At 38.7% G+C, this 26,097-nt stretch overlaps 1 protein-coding gene across 2 annotated transcripts in view; it reads left to right on the top strand.

The window, feature by feature from the left end:
- HEPH (hephaestin) overlaps positions 1-26,097 on the top strand; it is a 75,830-nt gene that overhangs the window by 43,427 nt on the left and 6,306 nt on the right. For both annotated transcript variants that reach the window (XM_069463037.1, XM_069463036.1), the window contains 4 exons: positions 19,598-19,704; positions 20,783-21,008; positions 23,461-23,600; positions 24,500-24,662. In XM_069463037.1, the coding sequence (XP_069319138.1) occupies positions 19,598-19,704; positions 20,783-21,008; positions 23,461-23,600; positions 24,500-24,662 (636 nt within the window). The remainder of the gene's footprint in view (positions 1-19,597; positions 19,705-20,782; positions 21,009-23,460; positions 23,601-24,499; positions 24,663-26,097) is intronic.

Raw genomic sequence — 26,097 nt, 5'->3', positions numbered from 1 at the left:
TGTCTGGAGGGCAGGCTTGGGGTAAACAGGCTGCAGTCTACTTCTTAGGCACAGGTGTCCTGCAGGTGCAGGTCACTCACCTAGAGGATACAGCTCTCCTTGCCCCTCCTAGAGCCCACTGAAGCAGCTGCCTGAGGTCTCTCAGGGCAGAGCCTGCTGTGCCCTAGTATGAGAGGCCCCCAGCTGGGATGGGGCTGGAGCCAGAAACCAGGCTTCCAATCAGGGCCTCCAAGCAAATATCCCTGCAGATGGTGACTAGCCAGACCTGGAGAGTGGGGTCAGGGCCAGGCAGGCAGGAGGTGGCTAGGACCTGGAGGGTAGGATCGGGTGAATAGGTTGCAGGCTGCTTCTTAGGCACTAAGGGTCCCCCAGATGCTGGTCAGATGCATAGAGGACGCAGCTCTCCTCCCCCAACCCAGAGCCTGGCGGGCCACCCTGACGTTGAGGGTGGAGTCAGGGCCAGGCAGGCAAGAGGCGGCTAGGACCTGGAGGGTGGGCTCAGATGAATAGGCTACAGTCTACTTCTGAGGCACAAGGGTCCCAGGACCTGCCCAAGTGGTCACCTAGAGCCTCTTAGGTCGACGCCTGCCACTCTACCGTCAGTCTCTGTGCGGTGGTCCCACTGAGCTCCAAGAGGTAAATGCATGGCTCCAAATGTCAGGATACAGCTCAGGGAAGCTGAAAATCACTCTAGTCCCTCCCCAGTCCAGTGTAGTCCAGGCAGGGTATACCTGAGAGTTCAGGATGGCCCCCATAGTTGTCTCCTCTCCATAGATCCTGTTGTCTAGATCAATGGCTCTGCACCAACTCCAGGCTTGTCCCCATCTGAGTGGGTAGAAAGTCTATGCAGGTGGTAGGTGTCCTCCTGCATGTCAGATCACACTGCACCAGCAAGGCCAGCGTGGTCCTCCTGCGCTTTGTTCTCTGTTGTTCTCTGATCTTTGTATATGTATTTCCCCATCATCTTTTTTCCCACACCTAGTGTCCCATGTTGCTTCTCTGGGAATTCACAACACTGCCTTTGGAGCAAGCGATCCATACATAGGCAGTTGTCTGTACTCTTCACCTCCTTCCCTGGGGAGGAGTGAGCTGGCAGGCCACCTACCATCTGCCATTTTTTTCCTCCATCTATACCATATTTTCTTTATCCTTTTATCTGTTGTTGAACACCTAGGTTGACTTCATATCTTGGCTACTGTGAGTAGTGCTGCAGTAAGCATGGAGGTGCAAATATCTCTCCCATATAATGATTTCCTTTCCTTTGGATAAATGACCAGTAGTGGGACTTACAGTTCATACGATAGATAGTTCTATTTGTAGTTTATTGAAGGACCTCCATACAGTTATCCATAGGGGCTATAGTAGTTTTCATTCCCACCAACAGTGTATTAGTTCCCTTTTCTCTACTTCCTTGCCAGTATCTGTTATTTTTTGTCTTTTTGATAATAATGGCCATCCTAACTAGAATGAGACGATACCTCATTGTGTGGTTTTACTTGCATTTCCCTGATAATTAGTGATGTTAGCATTTTAAATATATATTTGTAATGTATATTTGTTGACCATGTTTATGTCTTTTGAGAAATGTCTGTTCAGATCATTTGCCCATGTTTTAATTGGATTGCTCTTTTTTGCTGAGTGACTTCAGTTCCTTGTATATTCTGGATATTAATCTCCTGTCACATGAGTAGTTTAAAAACATTTTCTCCCATTCTCTAGGTTGTCTTTCACTCTGCTAATTATTTTCTTTGCTGTGTAAAAGATTTTTAGTTTGATATAACTCCATTTGTGTGTGTGTGTGTTTGCCTTTATTACCTGTGCTTTTGAAGAAGGAAGACCAATTTTTAAGGGAGGCACTGATTGAAAAGTGGGCCTGAGAAAAATTGAGCAAGATAGAGGAAAACCAAGAGAATATAGTACTACAGTTGTTAAAAACAATGGCATTTTAAGGATGAAGTAGTCAAAAGTTTCAGCGGCTTCAGAGAGGTTAAAATAAGAACAGAAAATTGCCCATGGGATATAGCAACAGGGGAGTGGCTGATGGCTCTGATAAATTGGTAGGTAAAGCTATATTGTAATGTATTAAAAAGTAATTGGGAGATGTGGGAATGGGAACAGTTAGTGTGGTTTAATTTTAAGACTTAGGCAGAGCAATTTCAGGTAATGAGAAGTTTGGGGGTGTGGAAAGGCCAAAGTAAAGTGGAGGAGGAGGACATTTTAGTTAAGGAGATCTAAGGACTGATAGGCCAGAATGTTGGATTAATAATCCACATTCACCTTGTAGTCACTCAGAAGAATAGAGGGAACTGAGTGGGATGGAAGATGATGATCCAGGTACTAAAATCATCAACCAGTGACCAAAAAGGAGAGAAGAGATACATTGGAAGTAGTGAAACCAGTTAAAAAGTTATTATGATCTATACAAGTGATGATAATGCCTTTAATAAAGGTGGTAGGAAATGAGTATGGAGAGAATTAGATGCATTTGAGAGATGTTAGGGTAGAATCAATAGAACCTGATGATTGAATAGATGTTGAAGGTATTAATAGAGATGGTAGAGTCACGGTTCATGAGCAGGTTTTTGGATTAAGCACCTGGATGTTCATGCCACTCACAAACAAGATAAGAAATGTAGGAAGAAGGGGGCAGTTTTTTGTTTTTTATTTAGGGGGGAAATATTAAGTTTATTTTTAATTTATTTTATTTTATTTTTTAAGTTTATTTTTAAATGTCTTGAGTGTGAGGTACCTGCAAGACATCCAGGTGGAAATAAGAGAGCCATAAGGATAGAAGATTATACTCAGTTCAAAATATGGGTATTTAGCTTGGAAGAGACATCTGGGATAGATATAGAGCTTTAACAATCATTGGTAGCTACAGCAGATGATAGTTGAAATCATGATTAATATATATGATCACTTTGTAAGATTATGTGTAGAGTGACAATAACATTGAGCTAATAGTGACACTTTGGAATATACCATTATTTAAGAGGAGGTAATCTACCCTAAATGATTTATAGACTTAAAGGACTTCTAATTGAAATTACAATTGGATATTTTTGTACTGAAATGAAATGATTGTATATAAAGTTCATTTGGAAAAATAAATAATACCTGGGAAAGAAGAGCCAAGAAGATATTTTAAAAGATTAATGAAAGAAGATTAGCACAACCAAATAACATTTTATGAGGGTACAATAATTAAAGAAACATAGTACTGTAAAAAAAAAATCAGTAGAACAAAATAAAAATTCCTGAAATAGACCCAAGCTTCTACCTTTTTCAAGAGCAGTGGGAATACAGGTACTACTACTCCATTACTATCTCCACACTTCTGCCTTCCACCTCCTTCCTTACCAGTTCCTCGCAAGGGAGATGTTAATCTGATTAGTCAGAACCTAAGATGTTTGCTGGGCAGTGTCTTAGTAGTGGGAAGGGTTACTGTTTTTCTTACTTCACCACTCCCTATTTCACTACCTACTTCCATGTGTTAAGTTACCTGTGCCTGCAGCTGGGTGAGCTGGATTTCTGAGTCAGGATAGGGCCTATACTGCAGATCTAGCCATCTTAGTTTAATGGGGCTGGGAAGAGAAAGCCTCGCTTATGCCTTTAAGTCTAAACTTTGTTTTTCAACTTTTCTGTTATCAGGGTTTTACAATAGGGATTAGTGGACACTGGCTCACCTGTTAAAAAAGCGGTACTTTGATTCTCATTTTGCTTGTATTATTTTTTTATTTTTTGCATCTGGAATAAAATATTTTTATTTAAATATAGGTCTGTGATCCACTTAATGGAGCTAGTAATTGTTATCTCTACTGAAATGTCTGTCTGTGATCTGATGATTGTGGTGAGACTGCATTTTCTCTCGAAGTTAGGAACACACTGGAGGGAAAGGTAATATTATAATTATGGATATTAGAAAAAAGTTATCAGGACCAAATGTATTTTGTGTTATTTCCTCTGGTTTCATTAGGTACTAACATAAATCCCAAGCTCACAATACATTTTCCTGTTATTTGATTATATACATTACACAAGGTTTCATATTTTCCAGATTCCATGTATCTTAGTCTCTTGCATTTTAATATCTTTCATAGATCCCACTTCATTACTAACAGTTGCACCTAACCTAGTCATTAGTAAGAGATAAGCATTTAGCCTGAAATTAATAATAACTTACCTTCTATGCTACACTATTTTATCACAGAAAATGTTTCATGTTTCATAGGTCAGGGACAAAGTAATATGTCCCAATAATTTCTTTGGTAGATGCCATTATATTTTTGTTCCTAAAATGACAGCAAATGGATCCTTCTGCCAGTCAAGGGTGGGGAAACTGAGGCCTTCTGATTTCAAGATTGCTCTTTTATAAACACCAAAGGAGGCAAGAAAAGCTTCATCTTTCTCTGGGGCACAGCATCTAATAAAAAAATTTATTCTGTAAAATTTGGATTCACTCAAAAGGCCTCACTTAAGGACCTACAAGGTCATAGGTTCCCCACCCTTACATGAGTGTATTACATTTTATTAAGATCTCTGAAACTTTATTCATACTTAATATTGGTCTATAGAAAATTTTACACCAATATAGAAACTGCTTACCACAAAAATGACATTATAAAATACAAAAAACATAAAATGACAAGTGATAAAAACAAATTAAATATAGGTATAAATTATTTGAAAACATAGCTGTTATTGTAGTGTAATTCTAACGGTACTCTGTTTGTATCCAGCCAACCCAAGTTTAAGTCTTCACACTGCCCCTACCCAGCATGTGAATTGAGACAAGATCAGTTAACATCTTTGTTTTTATGATCTCTATGTCTTTACAATCAAAATAATGCTAGTGTTCACATCATATAGTTCTGAAAATCAAGGAAGGTACCATAAATAAAGCATTATAGCAGTGATTCATATATTTTAAGTAGTTTTTAAAGTTTGTACATTCAATTCTAGAAAGTCTCTTAAAAAATAAACCTTAAGTAAATAAATATTTCTCAGTGAGAATGCTGGATTTTGTTGATACAAATGTAGCCCTCACTGGATTTCTCCATGCAGAATCCTCTGGCTCTGATGATGTCAGTCAGTGGGAACTGGCACAATGATCTCCAGATATTTGGCAATAGGAATGGTCACATACTGCAGACTATATAGTTAAAATCCTGGGCACTTTCTCTCTTCTTTACCATTATCTCTTCCTTTACTGTACTGAATTCAGGTTGAGGTCTATATATGTCATTCTGAAGCATATTAATATAGGCATTTCTGGTTCATTCTCTTTGAAGAATAGAGGTGTCCCAAAGGCCATGGAAGCTTTCCAATTGTAGTTTTTCCTCAAAGATTTTGGATGCAAATTTGTTTTTTTTAACTCAAGATATTATGGGGGTACAAACATTTTGGTTATATGAAATGTGTTTGCCTTGCCCAAGCCAGGGCTACATGCATGTCCTTCCCCTATACAGTGTGCCCCATTTCCATTAGCTGTGGGTTTACTGCCCCCAGCCCACCGCTACCTGACTGGCACCCAATGAGTATTACTATCATGTGAACACCTTAGTGTTGATCAGTTAGTACCAATTTGATGGTGAGTACATGTGGTCCATGTTTTTCCATCCTTGTGATACCTCACTTTGAAGGATGGGCTCAATCTCTATCCAGGATAATATAAGAGGTGCTAGATGACCATTGTTTTTTGTAGCTGAGTAGCATTCTGTGGTGTCTATATATACCACATTTCATTAATCCACTCAGGTATTGATGGGCACTTGGGTTGTTTCCACATCTTTGCAATTGTGAATTGTGCTGCCATAAACATTCGAGTGCAGATGTCTTTATTGTAGAATGTCTTTTTTTCCTTTGGATAGATGCCTAGTAGTGGGATTGCTGGATCAAATGGTAGTTCTATTTTTAGCTCTTTGAGGTAGCTCCAAATTACTTTCCACAGGGGTTGTACTAATTTGCAGTCCCACCAGCAGTGTAAGAGGGTTCCAATCTCTCCACATCCACACCAGCATTTGTTATTTTGGGACTTTTTGATAGAGGCCATTCTCACTGGAGTTAGGTGATATCTCACTGTGGTTTTGATTTGCATTTCCCTAATGATTAGAGATGTTGAGCACTTTTTTATAGGTTTGCTAGCCATTATTATATCTTCTTTGTAAAAGTATCTGTTCATGTCCTTTGCCCATTTATTGATGGAGTTGTTTGATTTTTTCTCGTTGATTTTCTTAAGTCCTATATAGATGCTTGTTATCAGCCCTTTATTGGATGTGTAGAAAGTAAACATTTTCTTTCATTCTGTAGGTTGTCTATTCACTCTAATGACAGTTTCCTTGGCTATGCAGAAACTTTTAAATTTGATCAGGTCCCATTTGTGTATTTTTGTTGCTGCTGTGACTGCTTTGCAGGGGTCTTCTTCATAAATTCTTTACCTAGGCCAATGTCTAAAAGAGTCTTCCCAACATTTTTTTCCAGAATTCTTAAGGTTTCACACCTTAGATTTAAGTCTGTTATCCAATGTAACTAAGTTGATTTTTGTGAGAGGTGAGAGGAGGGGATACAGTTTCAATCTTCTACATGCAGTTATCCATTTTTCCCAGCACCAGTCATTTTATTTATTTATTTATTTATTTTTTATTGATACATAATAACTGTACATATTCATGGGGTACATGTTATATTTTGGTACAAGCATATAACATAGAATGATCAAATCAGGGTAATTGGGATATGATTCAACTGAAATATTTATCATTGCTTTATGTTGGGAACATTTGAAAACTTCTAGCTATTTTGAAATATGATAAATTATTGTTAACTATAGTTGCCCTATTGCACTATTGAACACTAGAACTTTTTCCTTCTGTTTAGCAGTATTACCCATTAACCAACACTTCTTCATTACCCCTTCCCACCACCCTTACCAACCTCTAGTAGCCACCATTCTATTCACTACCTCCATGAGATCAATTTTTTTAGGACCCATATAGCAGTGTGAAAATGCAATATTTGTCTTTCTGTGCCTGGTTTATTTCACGTAATATAATGTTCTCCAGTTCCATCCATGTTTCTGCAAATGACAAAATTTCCTTCTTTTTTCATGGCTAAATATTCCATTGTGTACATATACCACATCTTCTTTATCCATTCGTTCCTTGATAAACACTTAAGCTGATTCCACATTTTAGCCATTTTGAATAATGCTGTAATAAGCACTGAAGTGCAAATATCTTCTGGTTACATTTTATGTCTTTGCCTCACCCAAGTGAGGTTTAGAGGCATGCCCTTCCCCTCTACAATGCTCATCATGTCTGTGACCATTAGTTGTGAATTTACCCCCCTCAACCCCTAATCCATGGAGAATATTACTACCATGTGAGCACCATAGTGTTGATCAGTTAGTGCCAATTTGACGGTGAGTACATGTGGAGGCTGTTCCTCTGATCTTGTGATACCTCACTGCGGATAATGGGCTCAAGCCCAATCCAGGAAAATATAAGAGGTGCTAGATCACTGTTGTTTCTTATAATTGAGTAATATTCCATCATATACATGTACCAAATTTTAATAATCCACTATGAATTGATGGGTACTTGGGTTGTTTCCACATCCTTGAAATAGTGAATTGTGCTGCCATAAACATTCAGGTGCAGATGTCTTTATTATAGAATGTCTTTTGATCTTTTGGGTAGATGCCTAATAGTGTTATTGCTGGATGGAATGGTATTTCTATTTTTAGCTCTTTGAGGTATCTCCAAATTCTTTTCCACAGAGGTTGCACCAATTTGCAGTCCCACCAGCAGTATAAGTGTGTTCCCATCTCTCCACATCCTCGCCAGCATTTGTTGATTTGGGATTTTTTGATAGAGGCCAATCTCACTGGGGTTAGGTGATATTTCATTGTGGTTTTGATTTGCATTTCTCTAATGATTAGAGATGTTGAGCATTTTTTTTTACATGTTTGCTGGCCATTATTCTATCTTCTTTTGAAAAGTTTCTGTTCATTCCCTTTGCCCATTTATTGATGGGATTGTTTGATTTTTTTCTTGTTGATTTTTTAAGTTCTAGATAGATTCTTGTTATCAGCCCTTTATCGGATGTGTGAGAGCAAATATTTTCTCCCATTCTGTAGGCTGTCTATTCACTCTAATGATAGTTTCCTTGGCTGTGCAGAAGTTTTTTAATTTGATCAGATCCCATTTATTTATTTTTGTTGCTACTGTGATTGCTTTGGGGGTCTTTTTCAAAACTTCTTTTCCTAGCCCGATGTCTGAAAGGGTCTTCCGAACATCTTCTTCTAGAATTCTTAAGGTTTCATGCCTTAGGTTTAAGTCTGTTATCCATCTTGAATTGATTTTTGTGAGAGGTGAGGATCTAGTTTCAATCTTCTGTATGGAGCTATCCAGTTTTCCCAGCACCATTTATTAAAAATAGATTCTTTTCCCCAGCCAGCACCACTCATTGAATAGAGAGTCTTTTCCCCAACGTATTCTTTTGTCTGCTTTGTCGAAGATTAGATGACAATATGAGGATGGTTTTATGTCTGGGATCTCCGTCCTATTCCAAAGGTCTGTATCTCTGTTCTTGTGCCATAGCATGCTGTTTTGGTTACTATAGACTTGTAGTAAAGTTTGAAGTCTGGCAGACTGGTGCCTCCCAATGGATTCTTTTTGCTTAAGATTGATTTGGCTATATGAGGTCTTCTCTGGTTCCATATGAAGTGTAGAATTATTTTTCTAAATCTGTAAAGAATGATGGTGGAATTTTGATAGGGATTGCATTAATTCTGTAGATCACTTTAGCTAGCATGGGCATTTGAACAATATTGATTTACCAAGGAAGAACAAATTAATCCTAGCAGAAGAAAGGAAATAACTTATATCAGAGCAAAATTAAATGAAATTGAGAACATAATAACTATACAGAAGATCAATAAAACCAAAAGCCATTTTTTAAAAAAGATAAACAAAATTTATAGCCCTCTTTCCATATTGACAAGAACTAAAAAGTAAAGGAATTTAATAAACTTAATCAAAAATGAAAAAGGAGAGGTCACTACAGACATCATGGAAATACAAAACATTATCTTTGAATACTGTAAAAATCTATATGCCCCAAAACACTAAAATGTGGAGGAAATGGACAAATTCTTGGAAACACACAACCTCCCTAAGCTCAATCAGGAGGAAATAGAATTCCTGAACAGACCAATAGCAAGTACAGAAATTGGAGCAGCAATAATGTTCCAAAAAAAAGTCCCAGACCAGATGGGTTCACACCTGAATTTTACCAAACCTACAAAGAAGAACTTATACGTTTACTGTAGAGATCATTCCAAAACATTGAGAAGGATAGTATCCTCCCCGACTCATTCTATGAAGCCAATATCACCTTGATACCAAAGCCAGGAAAGGACACAACAAAAAGAAAGAAAACTACAGACCAACATCCCTTATGAATATAGATGCAAAAATCCTCAACCATATTTTAGCAAATTGAATCCAACAGCACATCAAAAAAATAATTCACCACGACCAGGTGGGCTTTATCTCAGGGATGCAAGGCTGGTTCAACATACACAAATCTATAAATGTAATTCACCACGTAAATAAAAGCAAGAACAAAAACCATACGATTCTCTCAATAAATGCAGAAAAAGCATTTGATAAAATCTAGCACATTTGTATGATAAAAACTCTTAATAAAATAGGCATAGATTCCCTAAAATTATTAAGGCCATATATGATAAACCCACAGCCAATATCATATTGAATGGGAAAAATTGAAAGCATTCCTGCTTAGAACTGGAACCTGACAACTTTGTCCACTATCTCCACTTCTATTCAACATAGTGCTGGAAGTCCTTGCCAGAGAAATCAGACAAGAGAAGGGAATTAAGGGTGTGCGAATGGGGGCAGAAGAGGTCAAACTCTCACTCTTTGCTGATGATGTGCTGTTATACCTAGAAAATCCCAAGGATTCAACCAAGAGACTCTTGGAATTGATAAACAAATTCAGTAAAGTCTCACGATACAAAATTAATGCATACAAATCAGTGGCATTCATATGTGCCAATAACAGTGAAGCCAAAAATCAAATCAAACACGAAACACTTTTCACAATAGCATCAAAGAAAATTAAATATTTAGGAATATATTTAATGAAGGAGGTGAGATATTTACAGGGAGAACTACAAAACACTGAGAAAAGAAATTGTAGAAGGTGTGCACAGATGGAAATCCGTATCATGCTCATGGATTGGTAGAATAATTTCAAAAAAATATTTAATTTATATTTTTATTTCTTTTTTGACCTAGTGATCATTTAGGAGGATGTTGATTAATTTTCACGTGTTTGTGTAGTTTCTGAAGTTTCTTTCATTTTGATTTCTAGCTTTATTCTGAGAAGATACTTAATATTATTTTGTTTTTGCTTTTCTTAAGTTTGTTAAGACTTGTTTTGTGGCCTAAAATGTGGTCTTCTTGGAGAATGTTCCATGTGTTGTTGGAAAGAGTTATGCTGTGTAGTTGTTGGATTGAATGTTCTGTAAATGTCTGTTAAATCTGTTTGGGCTAATGTCCAAATTAAGTCCAATGTTTCTTTGTTGATTTTCTGTCTTGGTGATCTGTCTAGTGCTGTGAGTGGGGTATTGAAGTCTCCCACTATTATTGTGTTGCTATCTATCTCTTACTTTAGGTCTAATAATATTTGTTTTCTGAATCTGGGTGCTTTGATGGTGGGTGCATATATACTTAAGATCATTATATCCTCTTGTCAAATTGATCCTTTTATCATTATATAATAAACTTCTATGTCTTTTTTTTTTTTACTATTTTTGATTATATACTGTTTTATGTGATATAAGTGTTACTACTCCTGCTTACTTTTGGTTTCCATTTGCATGGAATATCTTTTTCCACTTCTTTACTTTCAGTCTGTATGTGTCTTTATGGGTTAGCTGAGTTTCTTGTGGGCAGCATATAGTTGGATCATGTTTTTTTATCTTTCCTGCCAATCTGTATCTTTTAAGTAGAGCATTTAATCCATTTACATTTAAGGTTAATATTGATATGGGAAGCTTTGTTCTTGTCATATTGTTAGGTGATTTTTAGTTGTTTTATAGTTTCTTTCTTTCTTTTTCTCTTTGTCTTTGCAGTTTGCTGAGCTTCTGGCATGTTACCATTTAATTCTTTTCTCTTCTTCCTTTCTGTGATTGTTTTATAAGACCTGTCGGTTTTATGTTTTTGTGTGTTTTAATCATAGTGAATATTGACCTTTCATTTCCATATTTAAGACTTCTTTGAGTATATTCTGTAAGGCTGGTCTAGTGATGATGAATTCTCTCAGCACTTGCTTGTCTGGGAAAGATTTTATTTCTCCTTCATTTATGAACCTTATTCTCACAGGATATAAAATTCTTGGTTGACTTTTTTTTTTCAGCACATTGAAAATGCCATCCCATTCTCTTTTGATCTCTAAGGTTTCTGCTGAGAGGTCTCCTATTAGCCTGATGGAGTTTCCTTTATATATGATTATATGCTTCTCTCTTGCTAACCTTAAAATTCTCTCTTTCACTTTGACTTTTGTCATTCTGGCTACAGTATGCCCTGGTGAAGTCCTTTCCGCAATGTATTTGCCTTGGGATTTGGCCTTCTGCATCTGAGTGTCTATATCTCTTGGTTGCCCAGGGAATTTTTCATCAATTATTTCCTGAAATAGTTCTTCTAAACTTTTTGATCTCTCTTTACCCTCAGAAACACCAATAATTTGTAACTTCAGTCACTTTATGTAGCCCCAGACATCTCAAGGGCTTTGCTCATTCTTTTTAAATCTTTATTCCTTATTTTTACCTGACCAGATTATTTCAAAAGACCTGTCTTCAAGTTCTGAGATTCGTTCTTCTGTTTGATCTAATCTATTCTTTTTTTTTTTTATTTCATCTTATTGTTATGGGGGATACAGAATTGCAGGTTACATACGTTGCCCATGTACCGCCTTTCCCCCCAAGTCAGAGCTCCAGGCGTGTCTGTTCCCCAGATAGTGCGCGTTGCACCCATCATGTAGGTATATATCCCTCCCTTCCCCACCCCCCTTCCCGAGTCAGCACCTTCAAGCGTTACCATTCCCCAAACGGTGCACAATGCACTCATTGTGTAGACATACCCCCACCCCCTCCCCCACCCCCCACCTCAGTCTGATATCCGATTGGTGTCGTTCCCAGATGTGTATTTAGGTGATGATCAGGGAAACCAATTTTCTGGTGAGTACATGTGATGCTTGTTTTTCCATTCTTGGGATACTTCACTTAATATAATGGGTTCCAACTCTCCAGGAGAACCATAGAGATGTCGTATCTTCATTATTGCTTATAGCTGAGTAATATTCCATGGTATACATATACCACAGCTTACTAATCCAATCATGTATTGATGGGCATTTGGATTGTTTCCACATCTTTGCTATTGTGAATTGTGCTGCTATAAACATTCGGGTACATGTGTCTTTGTTACAGAATGACCTTTTTTCCTTTGGGTATATGCCCAATAATGGGATTGCTGGATCGAATAGCAGGTCTACTTGAATCTGTTTAAGATACCTCCATAATGCTTTCCACAGGGGTTGCACTAGTTTGCAGTCCCACCAGCAGTGTATGAGTGTTCCTGTCTCTCCGCATCCATGCCAACATGTGTTGTTTTGGGATTTTTTGATAAAGGCCATTCTCACTGGGGTTAAGTGATATCTCATTGTGGTTTTGATTTGCATTTCCCTGATGATTAGGGATGGTGAGCATTTTTTCATATGTTTGTTAGCCATTCTTATATCTTCTTTTGAGAAATTTCTATTCATGTCATTTGCCCACTTTTTGATAGGGTTGTTTGATTTTTTCTTGCTGATTTTCCTGAGTTCTAAATAGATTCTTGTTATCAGTCCTTTATCTGATGTGTAGTATGCAAAAATTTTTTCCCATTCTGTAGGTGGTCTGTTTATTCTGGTGACTGTGTCTTTGGCTGTGCAGAAGGTTTTTAATTTAATCATATCTCATTCATTTATTTTTGTTGCTGCTGTGATTGCCTTGGGGGTCTTCTTCATAAATTCTTTGCCTAGGCCAATGTCTGTAAGAGTCTTTCCTACATTTTCTTCTAGAATTCTGATTGTATCACGCCTAAGGTTTAAGTCTGTTATCCACCGTGATTTGATTTTTGTGAGAAGTGAAAGCTGTGGGTCCTGTTTCAGTCTTCCAACATTGTTAAAATGTCTATACTACCCAAAGTGATCTACAGATTCAATGCAATCCCTATTAAATCACCAACATCATTCTTCACAGACGTAGAGAAAATAATTATACACTTTGTATGGAATCAGAGAAGACCCCGTATAGCAAAAGCAATTTTAAGCAACAAAAACAAAATTAGAGGTATTAATTTGCCAGACCTCAAACTATACTACAAGGCCGTGGTTCTTAAAACAGCCTGGTATTGGCACAAGTACAGGGACACAGACCAGTGGAACACAACAGAAAATCCAAATATAGAACCATCCTCATATAGTCACCTAATTTTTGACAAAGCAGGAAAGAATATACTCTGGGGACAAGAGTCTCTATTCAATAAATGGTGCTGGGAGAATTGATCTAGTCTATTCTTGAAGCTTTCAGTCTTTCTCATTGAGCTTATTTAGAATTAATATTTGGAATTATTTGTCTGGCATTATGAGGAATTCATTTTTTTTTGGAGACAGAGTCTTGCTCTGTTGCCCAGGCTAGAGTGCCGTGGCATCAGCCTAGCTCAAAACAACCTCAAACTCCTGGGCTCCGGTGATCTTCCTGCCTCAGTCTCCCAAGTAGCTGGGACAACATGTGCTCGCCACCAAGCCTGGCTAATTTTCTCTATATATTTTTAGTTGTCCAGCTGATTTCATTTTATTTTTAGTAGAGACAGGGTCTCGCTCTTGCTCAGGCTGGTCTTGAACTCCTGACCTCGAGCGATTCTCCTGCCTCGGCCTCCCAGAGTGCTAGGATTACAGGCATGAGCCACTGCGCCCAGAGAGGAATTCAGTTTGATTGGGATGCATTGCTGGGCAATTGTTGTGATCCTTTGGTGGTATCATATTTTCTTGCTTTTTCACATTTCCCGTGTCCTTCCTTTGAAATCTGCACATTTGATGTAGCGCTTGCCTATTCTAATTTTTTGGAATTGTTTTCAAAGGGAAGAATATTTTCCTGAAGGTGTATATATGTTGTTGGTTGAGTAGGAAACTTTGGCTTTGATTCTGGGTGCCTGTAGTAGTGTGACTTCTTGGGCAGTACACAAGGATCAGTGGCATCTGTGATTTCCTTGGTGGTTTAGGGAATGGTTATTTGTTGAGGCTGCGGTGAAGTTTTGCTGGGGACTTGAAAAGCAGCTGAGCCAGTCTTTGGACCCCAGTGGTGGAAGCAGTGGGCTGAATATGCCTGATTTTAGCCCTCAGAGCACTTATACTGGCAGCAGTGTTAGTTTTTCCTAGGGGGACATTTCTTGGGTCTTAAAGTGGCTTGCAGAAGCTAGCATTTGGAGCAGATTACCAAGTGTATGGGCAGGTTCTCTACTCCCCAGTCCCACAGCTGCCTGTAACAGGGTAGAGGGTATTTTTATAAGTGTGCATAGGATAAGTTGGTCTTCCTGTCTCTTCCTGGCCAGGTGGCAGCTACAGTCACATTACCTTGAACTCAGCCCAAGAGCAGGGCATGGCCCAGTGTTAAAGTCTCAAAATGTTGCCAGGTGTGGGCTTGCAATCAAATAGGGCAGGGCCCCTTTTAAGTAAGTTGCATGGGAATGAAACTGTGGGGAGTCCTGTCTGCTCACTTCTGTTTCACAGGTCCCTGTAACAGGATGGTAGAAATTGTCCTAGGTGTGTATAAGAGAGGGTAGGCTTCCCCGCTCCTCTTCAGCTGTGTGGGGCTTCAGTTGCATCAGCCTGAGAATGGGGTGCTGCCCAGATATAAACTCCCCAAATGGTGTCTTTAGACGTGTGACCAGAAAGTATGAGGCCACTTCTAGGCCAACAGCATGGAAAAGATGCTGGATGGAGTGCCATCTGCTCATATCTCAGTCTCACTGCAGCTTGTAGCTGGGCAGTCAGAATTTTCCTGGGAGTAGATAGAGAGCTTGGGCTCCCTGTCCCTCATCGTCTGGGTGGGGTTATGGCTGCATCAGCCCAAATTCATCCCAAGGATGGGATGGTGTCAGGCTTGAAACTCCCAAAATCGTGCCCTGGGCCTCTGACTAGAAAGGGTGGGGCCCTTCTCAGGTGGCTGCACTGGCAAGAAACTGTGAGGAGCACGGTTTTCTTGAGACTTGGTCCCACAGCAACTGGCTGCAGGATGGTGGACACTGTCCCAGATGTTTGCTGGAAAGCCTGATTTCCCTGTCCCTTCCCAGGCAGGCAGGAGCTGCAGCCATATCAAGCCCAAACTTAGTCTTTAGGGTGGGGCACACAGACCAGTGTCAAACTTTCAAAATGGTACCTTGGGCTTGAAACTGGAAAGGCTGGGGCCCTACCCAGGCAGGCAGCATGGGTGAGATACTGTGGAAAATGTTGTCCATTCATGTTTCAGCCTCGATAGTACCCCACATCAAGGCAGTGTGGTCCTTCCCAGAGATGCATGGGAGTGTCTGGGCTCCTCTATCCTTCCTCAGTGCCACACAGTGGCTGCAAGTGTGTCTACAGTTCCCCAGTTTCTATGCTCTCAGAATGGCACCTTGCTCAAGCTGCTCTAGGCTCAGGTGCCTGTGGGATTCTACGTGAGTTCCCTTTCTGTAAAAACATCTCTGTGCAATATCCAAGCAGCTTCCCATATTAGGCTTGAGACCTGTGTGGGTCAGGGGATTCTCTTGTAGCCAAGATCATAAAAGCCCATCTCAGTGAGTGGAGCCCTTGGGATTTCTTACTGTTTGCCTCTGTCCAGGAGCTTCTCCCAGCTGTGAGCCAGTCCCCAGCTGGGCAAGTTTCTGTGAACCCTCTCCTTACCCACTTTGGTGCTTCCTATCACTTCCCTGGTGAATCTCAGTATTCTGTCCTAGACGATCTGTTTAAAATGTGAGAATCTGCTTACTATTCTGATTTCCTTTTCTGGAGGAGGCACATACTACCTGTATCTAGTCAGCCATCTCGATCTTATCTCTCCGTCAGTGTATATTTTACAGGAATAGGAAGAGTAAGAGACATGGTTGAAAAGGTAGCTCAGGGCTGAGTTAGGAAGGACTTAGATGCTTGGGGGAAGTGTTTGGAGTTTATTCTTTAAATATTAGGAAGTCATCAAAATTTTTGAACAGAAGAATGACATGAGCAAAGAAAGGTTTGGAAGAGTTAATATAGCATAGCCAAAATAATTAAAAAGAGAAAAACAAATTTGGAGAACTCAGACTTAGTATTTTCTAAACTTACTACAAAGCACAGTATAATGAAGACTGTGTGGTATTGGCATAAAGATAGACATAGATCACTGGAATAGACTTGAGAGTCCAGAAATAAATGCTCACATTTATGGTCAATTGATTTTCAACCAGGATGCCAAGACCATTCAGTGGTGAAAGAATAATATTTTCAACAAATGAGGCTTGGGCAACTGGATATCCATATTTCAAAACACTGGAATTAGACTGCTACCTCACAACATATAAAAAAATAAACTCCAATAGAACAAGGCCTAAATGTGAAAGCTAAGACTATAAAACTCTTAGAAGATAACAAAGGAGTAAATCTTCATAACTTTGGATTAAGCAATGGTTTCTTAGATTCAACACCAAAAACACAATTGACCAAATAAAAAATAGATAAATTGAGCTACTTCAAAATTAAAAACTTTAGTACTTCAATGGACACCATAAAGAACGTGAAAGGACAACACAGAGCATGTGAGAAAACTTGGCATTCATATATCTGATAAGGGACTTGTATCCAGAATATGTAAGGAACTATAGCTCAATGTCATTGTTATTTGACAGTTTTACTGTCAAAAATATAACTCAATTAAAAATGGGCAAAGTATCTGAATAAATATTTCTCCTAATAAAATATTAAAAATGGCCAATAAGTATAAGAGAAGATGCTCAACATCATTAGCCATCAGAGAAATGTAAATCAAAACTGCAATGAGATAACACTTCTCACTTGCTAGGATAACTAAAATAAAATTTTTTAAAAAGCAGACAATAACTAGTTTTCAATAAATGGGCAAAGGAAATGAACAGAAACTTTTCAAAAGAAGACAGAGTAATGGCCATCAAACATATAAAAAAACTGCTCAACATCTCTAATCATTAGAGAAATGCAAATGGAAATCACAATGAGATATCACCTAACACCAGTGAGATTGGCCTCTATCAAAAAATCCCAAAACAACAAATGCTGGCGAGGATCTGGAGAGATGGGAACACTCTTCACTGCTGGTGTGACTGCAAATTGGTGCAACCTCTGTGGAAAAGAATTTGGAAATACCTCAAAGAGCTAAAAATAGAAATACCGTTCGATCTAGCAATAACACTCTACCCAAAAGAGCAAAAGACATTCTATAATAAAGACATCTGCACCCGAATGTTTATGGCAGCACAATTCACTATTTCAAGGATGTGGAAACAACCCAAGTGCCCGTCAATCCATGAGTGGATTACTAAAATTTGGTATATGTTTACAATGGAATATTACTCAATTATAAGAAACGACAGTGATCTAGCACCTCTTATATTTTCCTGGATTGAGCTTGAGCCCATTATCCGCAGTGAGGTACCACAAGATCGGAGGAATAGCCTCTACATGTACTCGCCATCAAATTGGCACTAACTGATCAACACTATGGTGCTCACATGGTAGTAATATTCTCCATGGATTAGGGGGTTGAGGGGGGTAAACTCACAACTAATGGACATGGTGTGCATAGTAGAGGGGAAGGGCAAGCCTCTAAACCTCACTTGGGTGAGGCAAAGACATAGAATGTAACCAAAACGTTTGTACCCTCATAATATCTTGAAATAAATAAATTAAAAAGCAGACAATAACTAGTTTTCATGAGGATGTTGAGACATTGGAACCCTCACAGTATTGCTGATGAGAATACAAACTGATACAGTTGCTTTGGAAAGCAGTTTGTCAATTCCTGGATGGTTAAACAGAATTGCCATATAAATCAGGAATTCCACTCCTAGATATATATCCAAGATAAAGGAAAACATATATCCACACAAAAACTTGGACACAGATGTTGATAGCGGCATTATTCATAATGGCCAAAATGTGGAAATGACCCAAATGTCCATCAACTGAATAATGAATGACTAAAATATTATAGTGTTAATATATTCATACAATGGAATATTGTTTGGCAATAAAAAGCAATTCAGTACTGATACATGCTATGATATGGGTGGACCATGAAAAGATTATGCTAAATGAAATAATCCAGTCACAAAAGAAAATGTACTGTATAATTCAATTTTTATGAAATGTTCAGCATGAGCAAATCTATAGAGACAGAAAGTAGATTAGAGATTACCTTGGTGTGAGTAGGTAGATTAGGGAGTGAGAAAGGTAAAGGGGTTTTTATTGGTGGTAACAAGATATTTTAAAATGGATTGTGGTTACAAAATTCTGTGAATATACTAAAAACACTGAATTATACACTTTAAATGGGTGAATTGTATGGTATGTGAATTATATCTCAATCAAGTTGATATAAAAAAGATTAATATAGCATCAATTGAAAGATAGATTGGAGAGGGCAAGGCTAGAAGCAGAGACACATGTTTAGGAGGTTTTGTAATAGCCCAGTTGAGAATAAAGGGTCTAAACTAGGACAGGAGTAATGGGATTTAGGAGGAGGAGAGGATGGCTATAAACTATATTATAGAAGTAGAATCAATAAGACTTGTCGTTTGGTTGGATGTTGAATGTATGAAGGTGAGGAGGCAAAGAAGACTAAAATTTTGAGACTGGGTAAGTAGGAGAGTGATAATGTTATTTCTAGATACTGGGAGCACAGATTAAGAAACAGGGTTGTTTTTCAAAGGAGGAAGGTGAATTCATAACACTTTCAGCTTTTGAGGTGTTGCCAGGACAATCTTTAAAAGATGCCTAGTATCTAGTTGAAAATATGGGATTGGAGCTTAGTAACAAAAGATGTTTGGCTAGAGCTAAATATTTAAGAGTCATTAATGCATAGATCATAATTTACATCAGAAAGTGACTGAAAATAAGAAAACAAGACAGGGCTTTGTGGAAACAACTGCATTTAGAAGGCAGCAGCAGGAAAAATAGACCAAAATAGAGCCAAAAATGAGGACATTAAAAGTAGAGAAAACAATAGCAGGGCTGCCTTACCGGAGGATTAGACCTGAGCCTTTAAGGATTGGGAGAGAAGAAGAGAATGGTTGAGAGGTTCAGGTTATCCTAGGAGGGAGAAGAGCAAGACCACAAAAATAAAATGTAGACTATTATAGGAATGATGGAGAAAGATTATAAAAGTGCTGGGATCTATCCACAACAGCCCTTTGGGGAGACCTGGGAGTTGAGAGAAATTTCTGATCTGGTCCAACTGGAGGTCTCCTGTTACCTTTCCTAGGTGAAGTGCTCACTTATCAATGGAACATACCAGAGAGATCTGGCCCTGGTCCTAATGACTCTGCTTGTGTTTCCTGGATCTATTATTCTGCAGTGGATCCAATCAAGGTAAAGACAAAGTTTGTTCTTGGAGTTGAGTCTCAGAAATGGGCAAACTGCCTGGCAAAAAGAAGCTATTAACGAGATGTAGTAAGAAGCCCACCCCTTAGAGCCTAAGGTTTGGGGAAAATTCTTCAAATGGAGAAATGAAGGGAATGGGTAGCACTGGATATTTGTCCTGATGATTTTCTTCCTTGTCTCTTCTTTTTGCATACTGTAAAGCAATATGGTCTCACTAAAAAAAGCCTAGGGTTTGTTGTCTTGAGATTGGGGTTCTAGTCCCAAATTTCGTTCTAGCATGCCTTTGGAGTGACTTCAGACAAGTCATTCTGCCTGTATTTACTCATCTGGAAAGTAAATCTATCTATTTATCTAGCCACCCATCTACAGCCAGCCATCAGCAATCATTTATTGAGTGCCTACTACATTTTAGGTATTTTACTTGGTGCTTTAGATGGTACAGATGTAAGATAACATTTCCCACCTTCAAGAGGAGGAGGGGGGAAGGGTATATGTACATCTAACGGGTGCAGTGCACACCATCTGGGAAATGGACATGCTTAAAGCTCTGACTCGGATGGGGCAAGGGAAATATGTATAACCTAAACCTTTGTGCTCCTGTAATGTGCTTAAATGAAGAAAACATAAAAAAAATTTTCCACCTTCAAAAAGCATGGTCTACTTGAGGAAGAGGGAAACTGGAAAAGGCATCACAATAGAAGGTATACGTACTCTGGGCCTTGAAATGTATAACAGTATGATATCAAATAAAGGATATGGTGAAGGGGAGGGCATTGCAGGCAGAGAAAACAGTATGACACTGGGTTGTGGAAGTGCTTAGTTGATTTGGAGATCAATGGGTAGTTCAGCCTAGCTAAGGCATAGTTTAGATAACATATCCTACCAAAGTCCAAAGATGGTTATGAGGCTAAATTCATATAACATAGCGGGGTGCTTGTAAATATGAGAAATTATGAAATGATGAGGGGTACAATGGGCTTGTATAAGAGCCTGGCTCCCTGCAAAGAGCTGCTACCTAGTACCAACCCTATCTCTTTCTTTCTCTGCCACTTCCTCCCTTCTTCAGGACATGTATAGTGGCCTGGTGGGGCCCTTAGCCATCTGCCGAAAGGGAATCCTGGAGCCCCATGGAAGACGGAGAGACATGGACCGGGAATTTGCATTGTTATTTTTGATCTTTGATGAGAACCAGTCTTGGTATCTGGAGGAAAACGTGGCAACCCATGGGCCCCGGGAGCGAAGCCGTGTTAACCTACAGGATGAAAATTTCTTGGAGAGCAATAAAATGCATGGTCTGTAGAAATGAACCTACTCCTCTTCCAATGAAGTCCCTGCTGGTTGCATGGGGATATTTAATAGGCCCATTACCACCTAAGGGAGCATAATTCAAAAAAAGATGAGAAGGTGGAATGGGGACAAATTGGAAGAAATATTTACTATTATTTTATACACACAAACACATACATACACACACATACATGCACACACAAAGCGGATATATGGTCCAGATTAGATCAGTTCCCCAGAAAGCAGGAAGCTGATGTAATAAAGTTGCTGTGGTAACACTGCAAATTTTAATGTATTAGAGAAGGCAAGATGGACATTTATGACCCTTAATGTACCTAGTAATATTAGTCTCCCAATATCATATATATATTCTTTTTACCACTCAGGATTTGGGATCTGCTTTCTCACTGGATTCCTATATAGAAAGATGAAGATAGCTTATCTTTTATTCTGTTTTTAATACAAAGGTTCAATTTACAGATTGAGGAACTGGGGAAGAGAGCCTCAGAGAGTAGCATACTAGATTTATGTGACATGCAAGAGAAAATTTTTTGATGCTTGAATAGATTTTGGAGGGAAATTATGCATCAAGCCTTCCTTTGCTCTAGAGATCTGTGATCTCTGTAGCTGTAGCTTTTCAAAAACAAGAGAAAGAGAGAGCTTTGGTGCAGTAGAATGTACGAAGTGATCTCTCACCATCCCTTCTAGCCCAAGATTTCTTTGGTCTGAGGATGAAGTGTAGCTTTGATGGTGACTCTAACAGAACTCAAAAGTAGTATTTCATTGTCCCACAGATTTTAGCTCTTTCTCCTTTATGGAGAGATGAGTGATTCACATTAGAACAGATAATTCAAACTTTACAAGGTGAACTTTTAAGCTCTTGTCAGATTGGAGAAATGGCTCAGGACACAAAGGGAATGAGGGCAGAGTTAGGTCCTGTTAATGCAGGAGTTTGACTAATGCCCACATTCATCTGTTTGTTTATATATCTATTCATCCAAACTCTTCAGGTATCAGTCCATCTTCCTATCCATATAGCAGGTGTTTGTTGAGCATTTCTGAAATGCTAGCACTGGAGATATAAATAATGTTGGGATCTGAGGGGATAAATAAATAATATTCCTCCCTTCCCTTTAAGATTCCTGAACCAACTGAGAAAGAGAGATACTTAAGATCAAATGTGAGCTTTATTACAGAGAAGGCTAATTGAAAAACTGCATTCAGTTCTACAACTAAATGGGCTTGCTAATACTCTTCTTGCCATGTATAGATTTTTCCACCTTGTCATTGACTTAGATGAATAATAGCTCTCCCCCTTGACAGAGGCAGAATCTTACAATGAAATAATGGATCAGTTTTCACCCCTTTCAGTGGTTGGATTGAGCAGAGAGAGAGAAGATCCAGAAAAGGATGAGTTGATCATGTTTAGTTTCTTCTCTTAAATTCACAATTTGGTGGGGGTACACATAGAGACAGACTATAAATGATTGTTTCCCCTCTTAAGGAGTAAAGTGGAAATTACCTTTCCTCTGTGAGAACACAAGAAGCAGGTGGAAATTGTCCTGGGCAAAGTCCTAACAGTGTGAATTGATATGGCAATGAGTAGTTTGGTGTCCTTGGAGCATAGGATGTGGCTCAGGAAAAAATAGATCATGAGGCCCATGCATTAATGTCATTATTAATTCTACTAATATGACAAATCTTTTAAACATTTATTGTAGGCTCAGATGTCTGATGGGTGTTCTAAAAAAATACCAGGAAGCTATAGTACTGTAGTATATACATTTGTTTCCTGCTTACTAATAACCTATAGTCTAGTTGGGATGTAAGCTTTCATACATTAAAAGATAGGTAAATGTAGAAAACAGTTTCTGGTGAGTTCCAATGAGTCATACAAATAGTACTGGGGGAATACAGAGATAGAAGGGGATGCAAGGAATGAGTGGTATGGAGAGGAGATAGGAAATCAGGAAAATCTTGGAGAAGGTAAAATATTTAACTTGGCTTTGAAAAGATAGATTAAAGGAGGCAGGATTACTGGGAGGGAAGCATATAAACATAAAGACACAAAGAACATGTGTGGACCATATAGGGAATGGTGAAGAAATCACCCTAATTGGAGTAGATGTGTTGGATAGTGGGAGATGTCTCTGGGAAGGTGATTTGGAGCTATATTTTGAAGGACCTTGTTGGCTGAGCTAAGGAGACATGGACCTACTCTATTGGGTAGGAGGGAGCTATTAAAATATTTTAAGCAGCAGAATGACATGGTAGGATAGTTATTTAGAGAGATCATTCTGATAACATCAATGTGGAAGATATACTGGAAAGGGACAGATCAATAAAGTTGAGACAAGTTAGAAACCTATTGCTATCATAGATGATAGGGACCAGATCTGGACAGTGGTGATTGGGAGTCAAAAGGAGAGGTGTAAGAGACTTCTTCTTCTTTTACAGCCATCAATGGGAAGCTCTATGCCAACCTCAGGGGTCTTACCATGTATCAAGGAGAACGAGTGGCCTGGTACATGCTGGCCATGGGCCAAGATATTGACCTACACACTGTCCACTTTCATGCAGAGAGCTTCCTCTATCGGGTGAGATGGAAAAAGGGCTGAGTCCCTCAAGGGTGATTACAGGGGTGCCTTGACAGTCATTGAGAAAGAGGGGGATAGCAAGAAACAAGATAATGATCAGTTAAAAGAGCAAAGGTCTAGTACATGGAGCATTAGTGGGGAATTCTGGTCTGGTTTTATATCCTAGGATAAGTCAATTCTCTCTAGGCCTTAGTTTTTCCTCCTGATATGGAAGAGAAGAATTGGCTCATTTGTGGGGTAAGAAGATTGAAGGAACCAATGTAATCAGGTCAACAACTTGAGACTCAATGAGGATAAATCCTAAGAGCAAGGAATTTCAGAGTGGCTTCTTAGAATCTCTGAAAGTCCTTAATACATTATAAGAAGAAATTCAATTCAGGAATTGAATATGCATGGAAATATCTATCTATCTATATATAGATATATATATAGAGAGAGAGCGCTTGAGATTTAGTCCTAGGAAAAGGGGGCAGATATGGAGGCATTGAAATAGACATAGATATCTAGAAGTGCTGATAAAGGAAGAGAACATAATTTGAATGCATTTCTTAAGGAAATATGTGGCTCATTCCTAGGGGTCAAGGCTTAAGCCAAATTCCCAAGATTATAGCCTGCAGGAAAGTATGGAGATCCTAGTTTTGAGCCATCTACAGAATTTGAAATGTCTTTTACTTTGAGACACTTTAAGAAAAAGGAGGAGAGAATCAGTCTTAGTCTCCTGTTGATTTAGTTTGTGTGGGTGGGTTCATAGGGGAGATGGATAAAGTAGAATTTTAAAGCTGCTCTTTGGTCTAGGAATCTTAGAGTCCTATATCCTTGATGTAGACATCACAAACTTTTAGTTCCTACAAGCTCTATACCCTTCACTTCTTCTCTTCCACTCCTAATTTCTCTTGCAGAATGGAGAGAGCTACCGGGCAGATGTGGTGGATCTGTTCCCAGGGACCTTTGAGGTTGTGGAGATGGTGGCCAGCAACCCTGGGACATGGCTGATGCACTGTCATGTGACTGACCATGTTCATGCTGGCATGGAGACGCTCTTCACTGTTTTGTCCCAAACAGGTAAAGCCTAACTACCCAAGATGGATCATCTTCTAACACTTTATCTAGCCTATAGGAACAATGTAATAACAAGAAACCTCTTTATCTCTTCTGATCCCAGAAGAACCAGGTCTTAAGACAGAGCACGGTCCCCCTATAAATATTCCCCCAACCAATATTTCTCAGTTTCCATTGCCCCCCGACAACTGTCCCTTCCTAATTACTTTGATACTTGTTGAGTTCACTTTTTTGACCCAGCCTGAAACTGATTGGGCTCTATGCATCAATGCTTAGTGCAGATTTGCTTCCTTTGAAATTTTATACATATATACATAAATATATATGTAAATAAATATAATATAAAATTTCAAAGGAAGCAAACCTGCACTGATTTATACACACACACACACACACACACATATAAATGTATTATTTAGAATACATTAGAAGGACTATTTCAAAGAATATTGTTAATGAGTCTCTTTTTAAAGATAAAAAGATACTTCTAACAATCACCCCTTAATTGATTTGTTTTGTGAGGATCATGAAAGACAGTTCTTTCTGTCCTGAGAATAACTCCATCTAAGGCTAGAAAGACATATTGGCCTTCAGAGTTGCTACCAAGGGTGTAAAAACTTTTTTCTTTTCATTTTTTATATGGAGAGGGAATAGCTGGTGCTGTTTCTTTACCAATAACTCTTTGTTCTTCACTAAGAATGTAGAAGCATAGGCTGTGTTGGCTTTTTTGTCCTTGAGTCATTAAAGAATTAAATGTCTCACTTCTTAAGCCTCTTTAACTGAGTCCAGCCCCCAGCATTATCTCCCTTCCAAGAAGCTCTACAGAGTCTCCTGGAGTCCTCAGGAATAAAGCTTGTTTTTTTTTCCTCCTGTGCATTTCCTATATCATACTGCCACCATTTAATGTGTACTATTGAAGTGGATATTCTGGGGTTGTCAGCCACTGGCACTCCATCAACAGGAAGAAAGAGTGGGAAAATGTCTTTGACCATTCAAACAGATTCAGAAAACCAAGGGAGCGAATACAACTATGCTGTTTACCTTTAAAGAAGGAGACAAATGGTTGTTTATTATGATTTCCTGTATCATTAAACGGATTTCTTCTCTGGCAACACATACTGCTAGAATGTGATTTCTACTATTCAAGTACTATTTCCTAGCACCCAGATAGTTGTACAGAATTCTTTGTTGTGTTCTGTCAGTCTTTAGAATAAAAGTCAAGTGATCAATTGATGTGTCATCAGGGTGCTATAGATCCAAGACAATAGGTTGTCTTCATATTGTATGAGGGATCATCCCAATTATAGGCCATCCAATATATGAGACCATCTCACAGGGCATTTCCATGAGCAAGGATAGCTCATATCTCTCTATAACAATGAGGCAGCCCATAAATCTTAAAAATTTGCCTTTTTGTTTATCATACCTCATTATGGTC

The sequence above is a fragment of the Eulemur rufifrons genome, chromosome 30 (genome assembly GCF_041146395.1).
Source record: "Eulemur rufifrons isolate Redbay chromosome 30, OSU_ERuf_1, whole genome shotgun sequence".
NCBI lineage: Eukaryota > Metazoa > Chordata > Mammalia > Primates > Lemuridae > Eulemur > Eulemur rufifrons.
The sequence above is the reverse complement of the archived record's forward strand: the minus strand, read 5'-3'. Positions and strand labels throughout refer to the sequence as shown.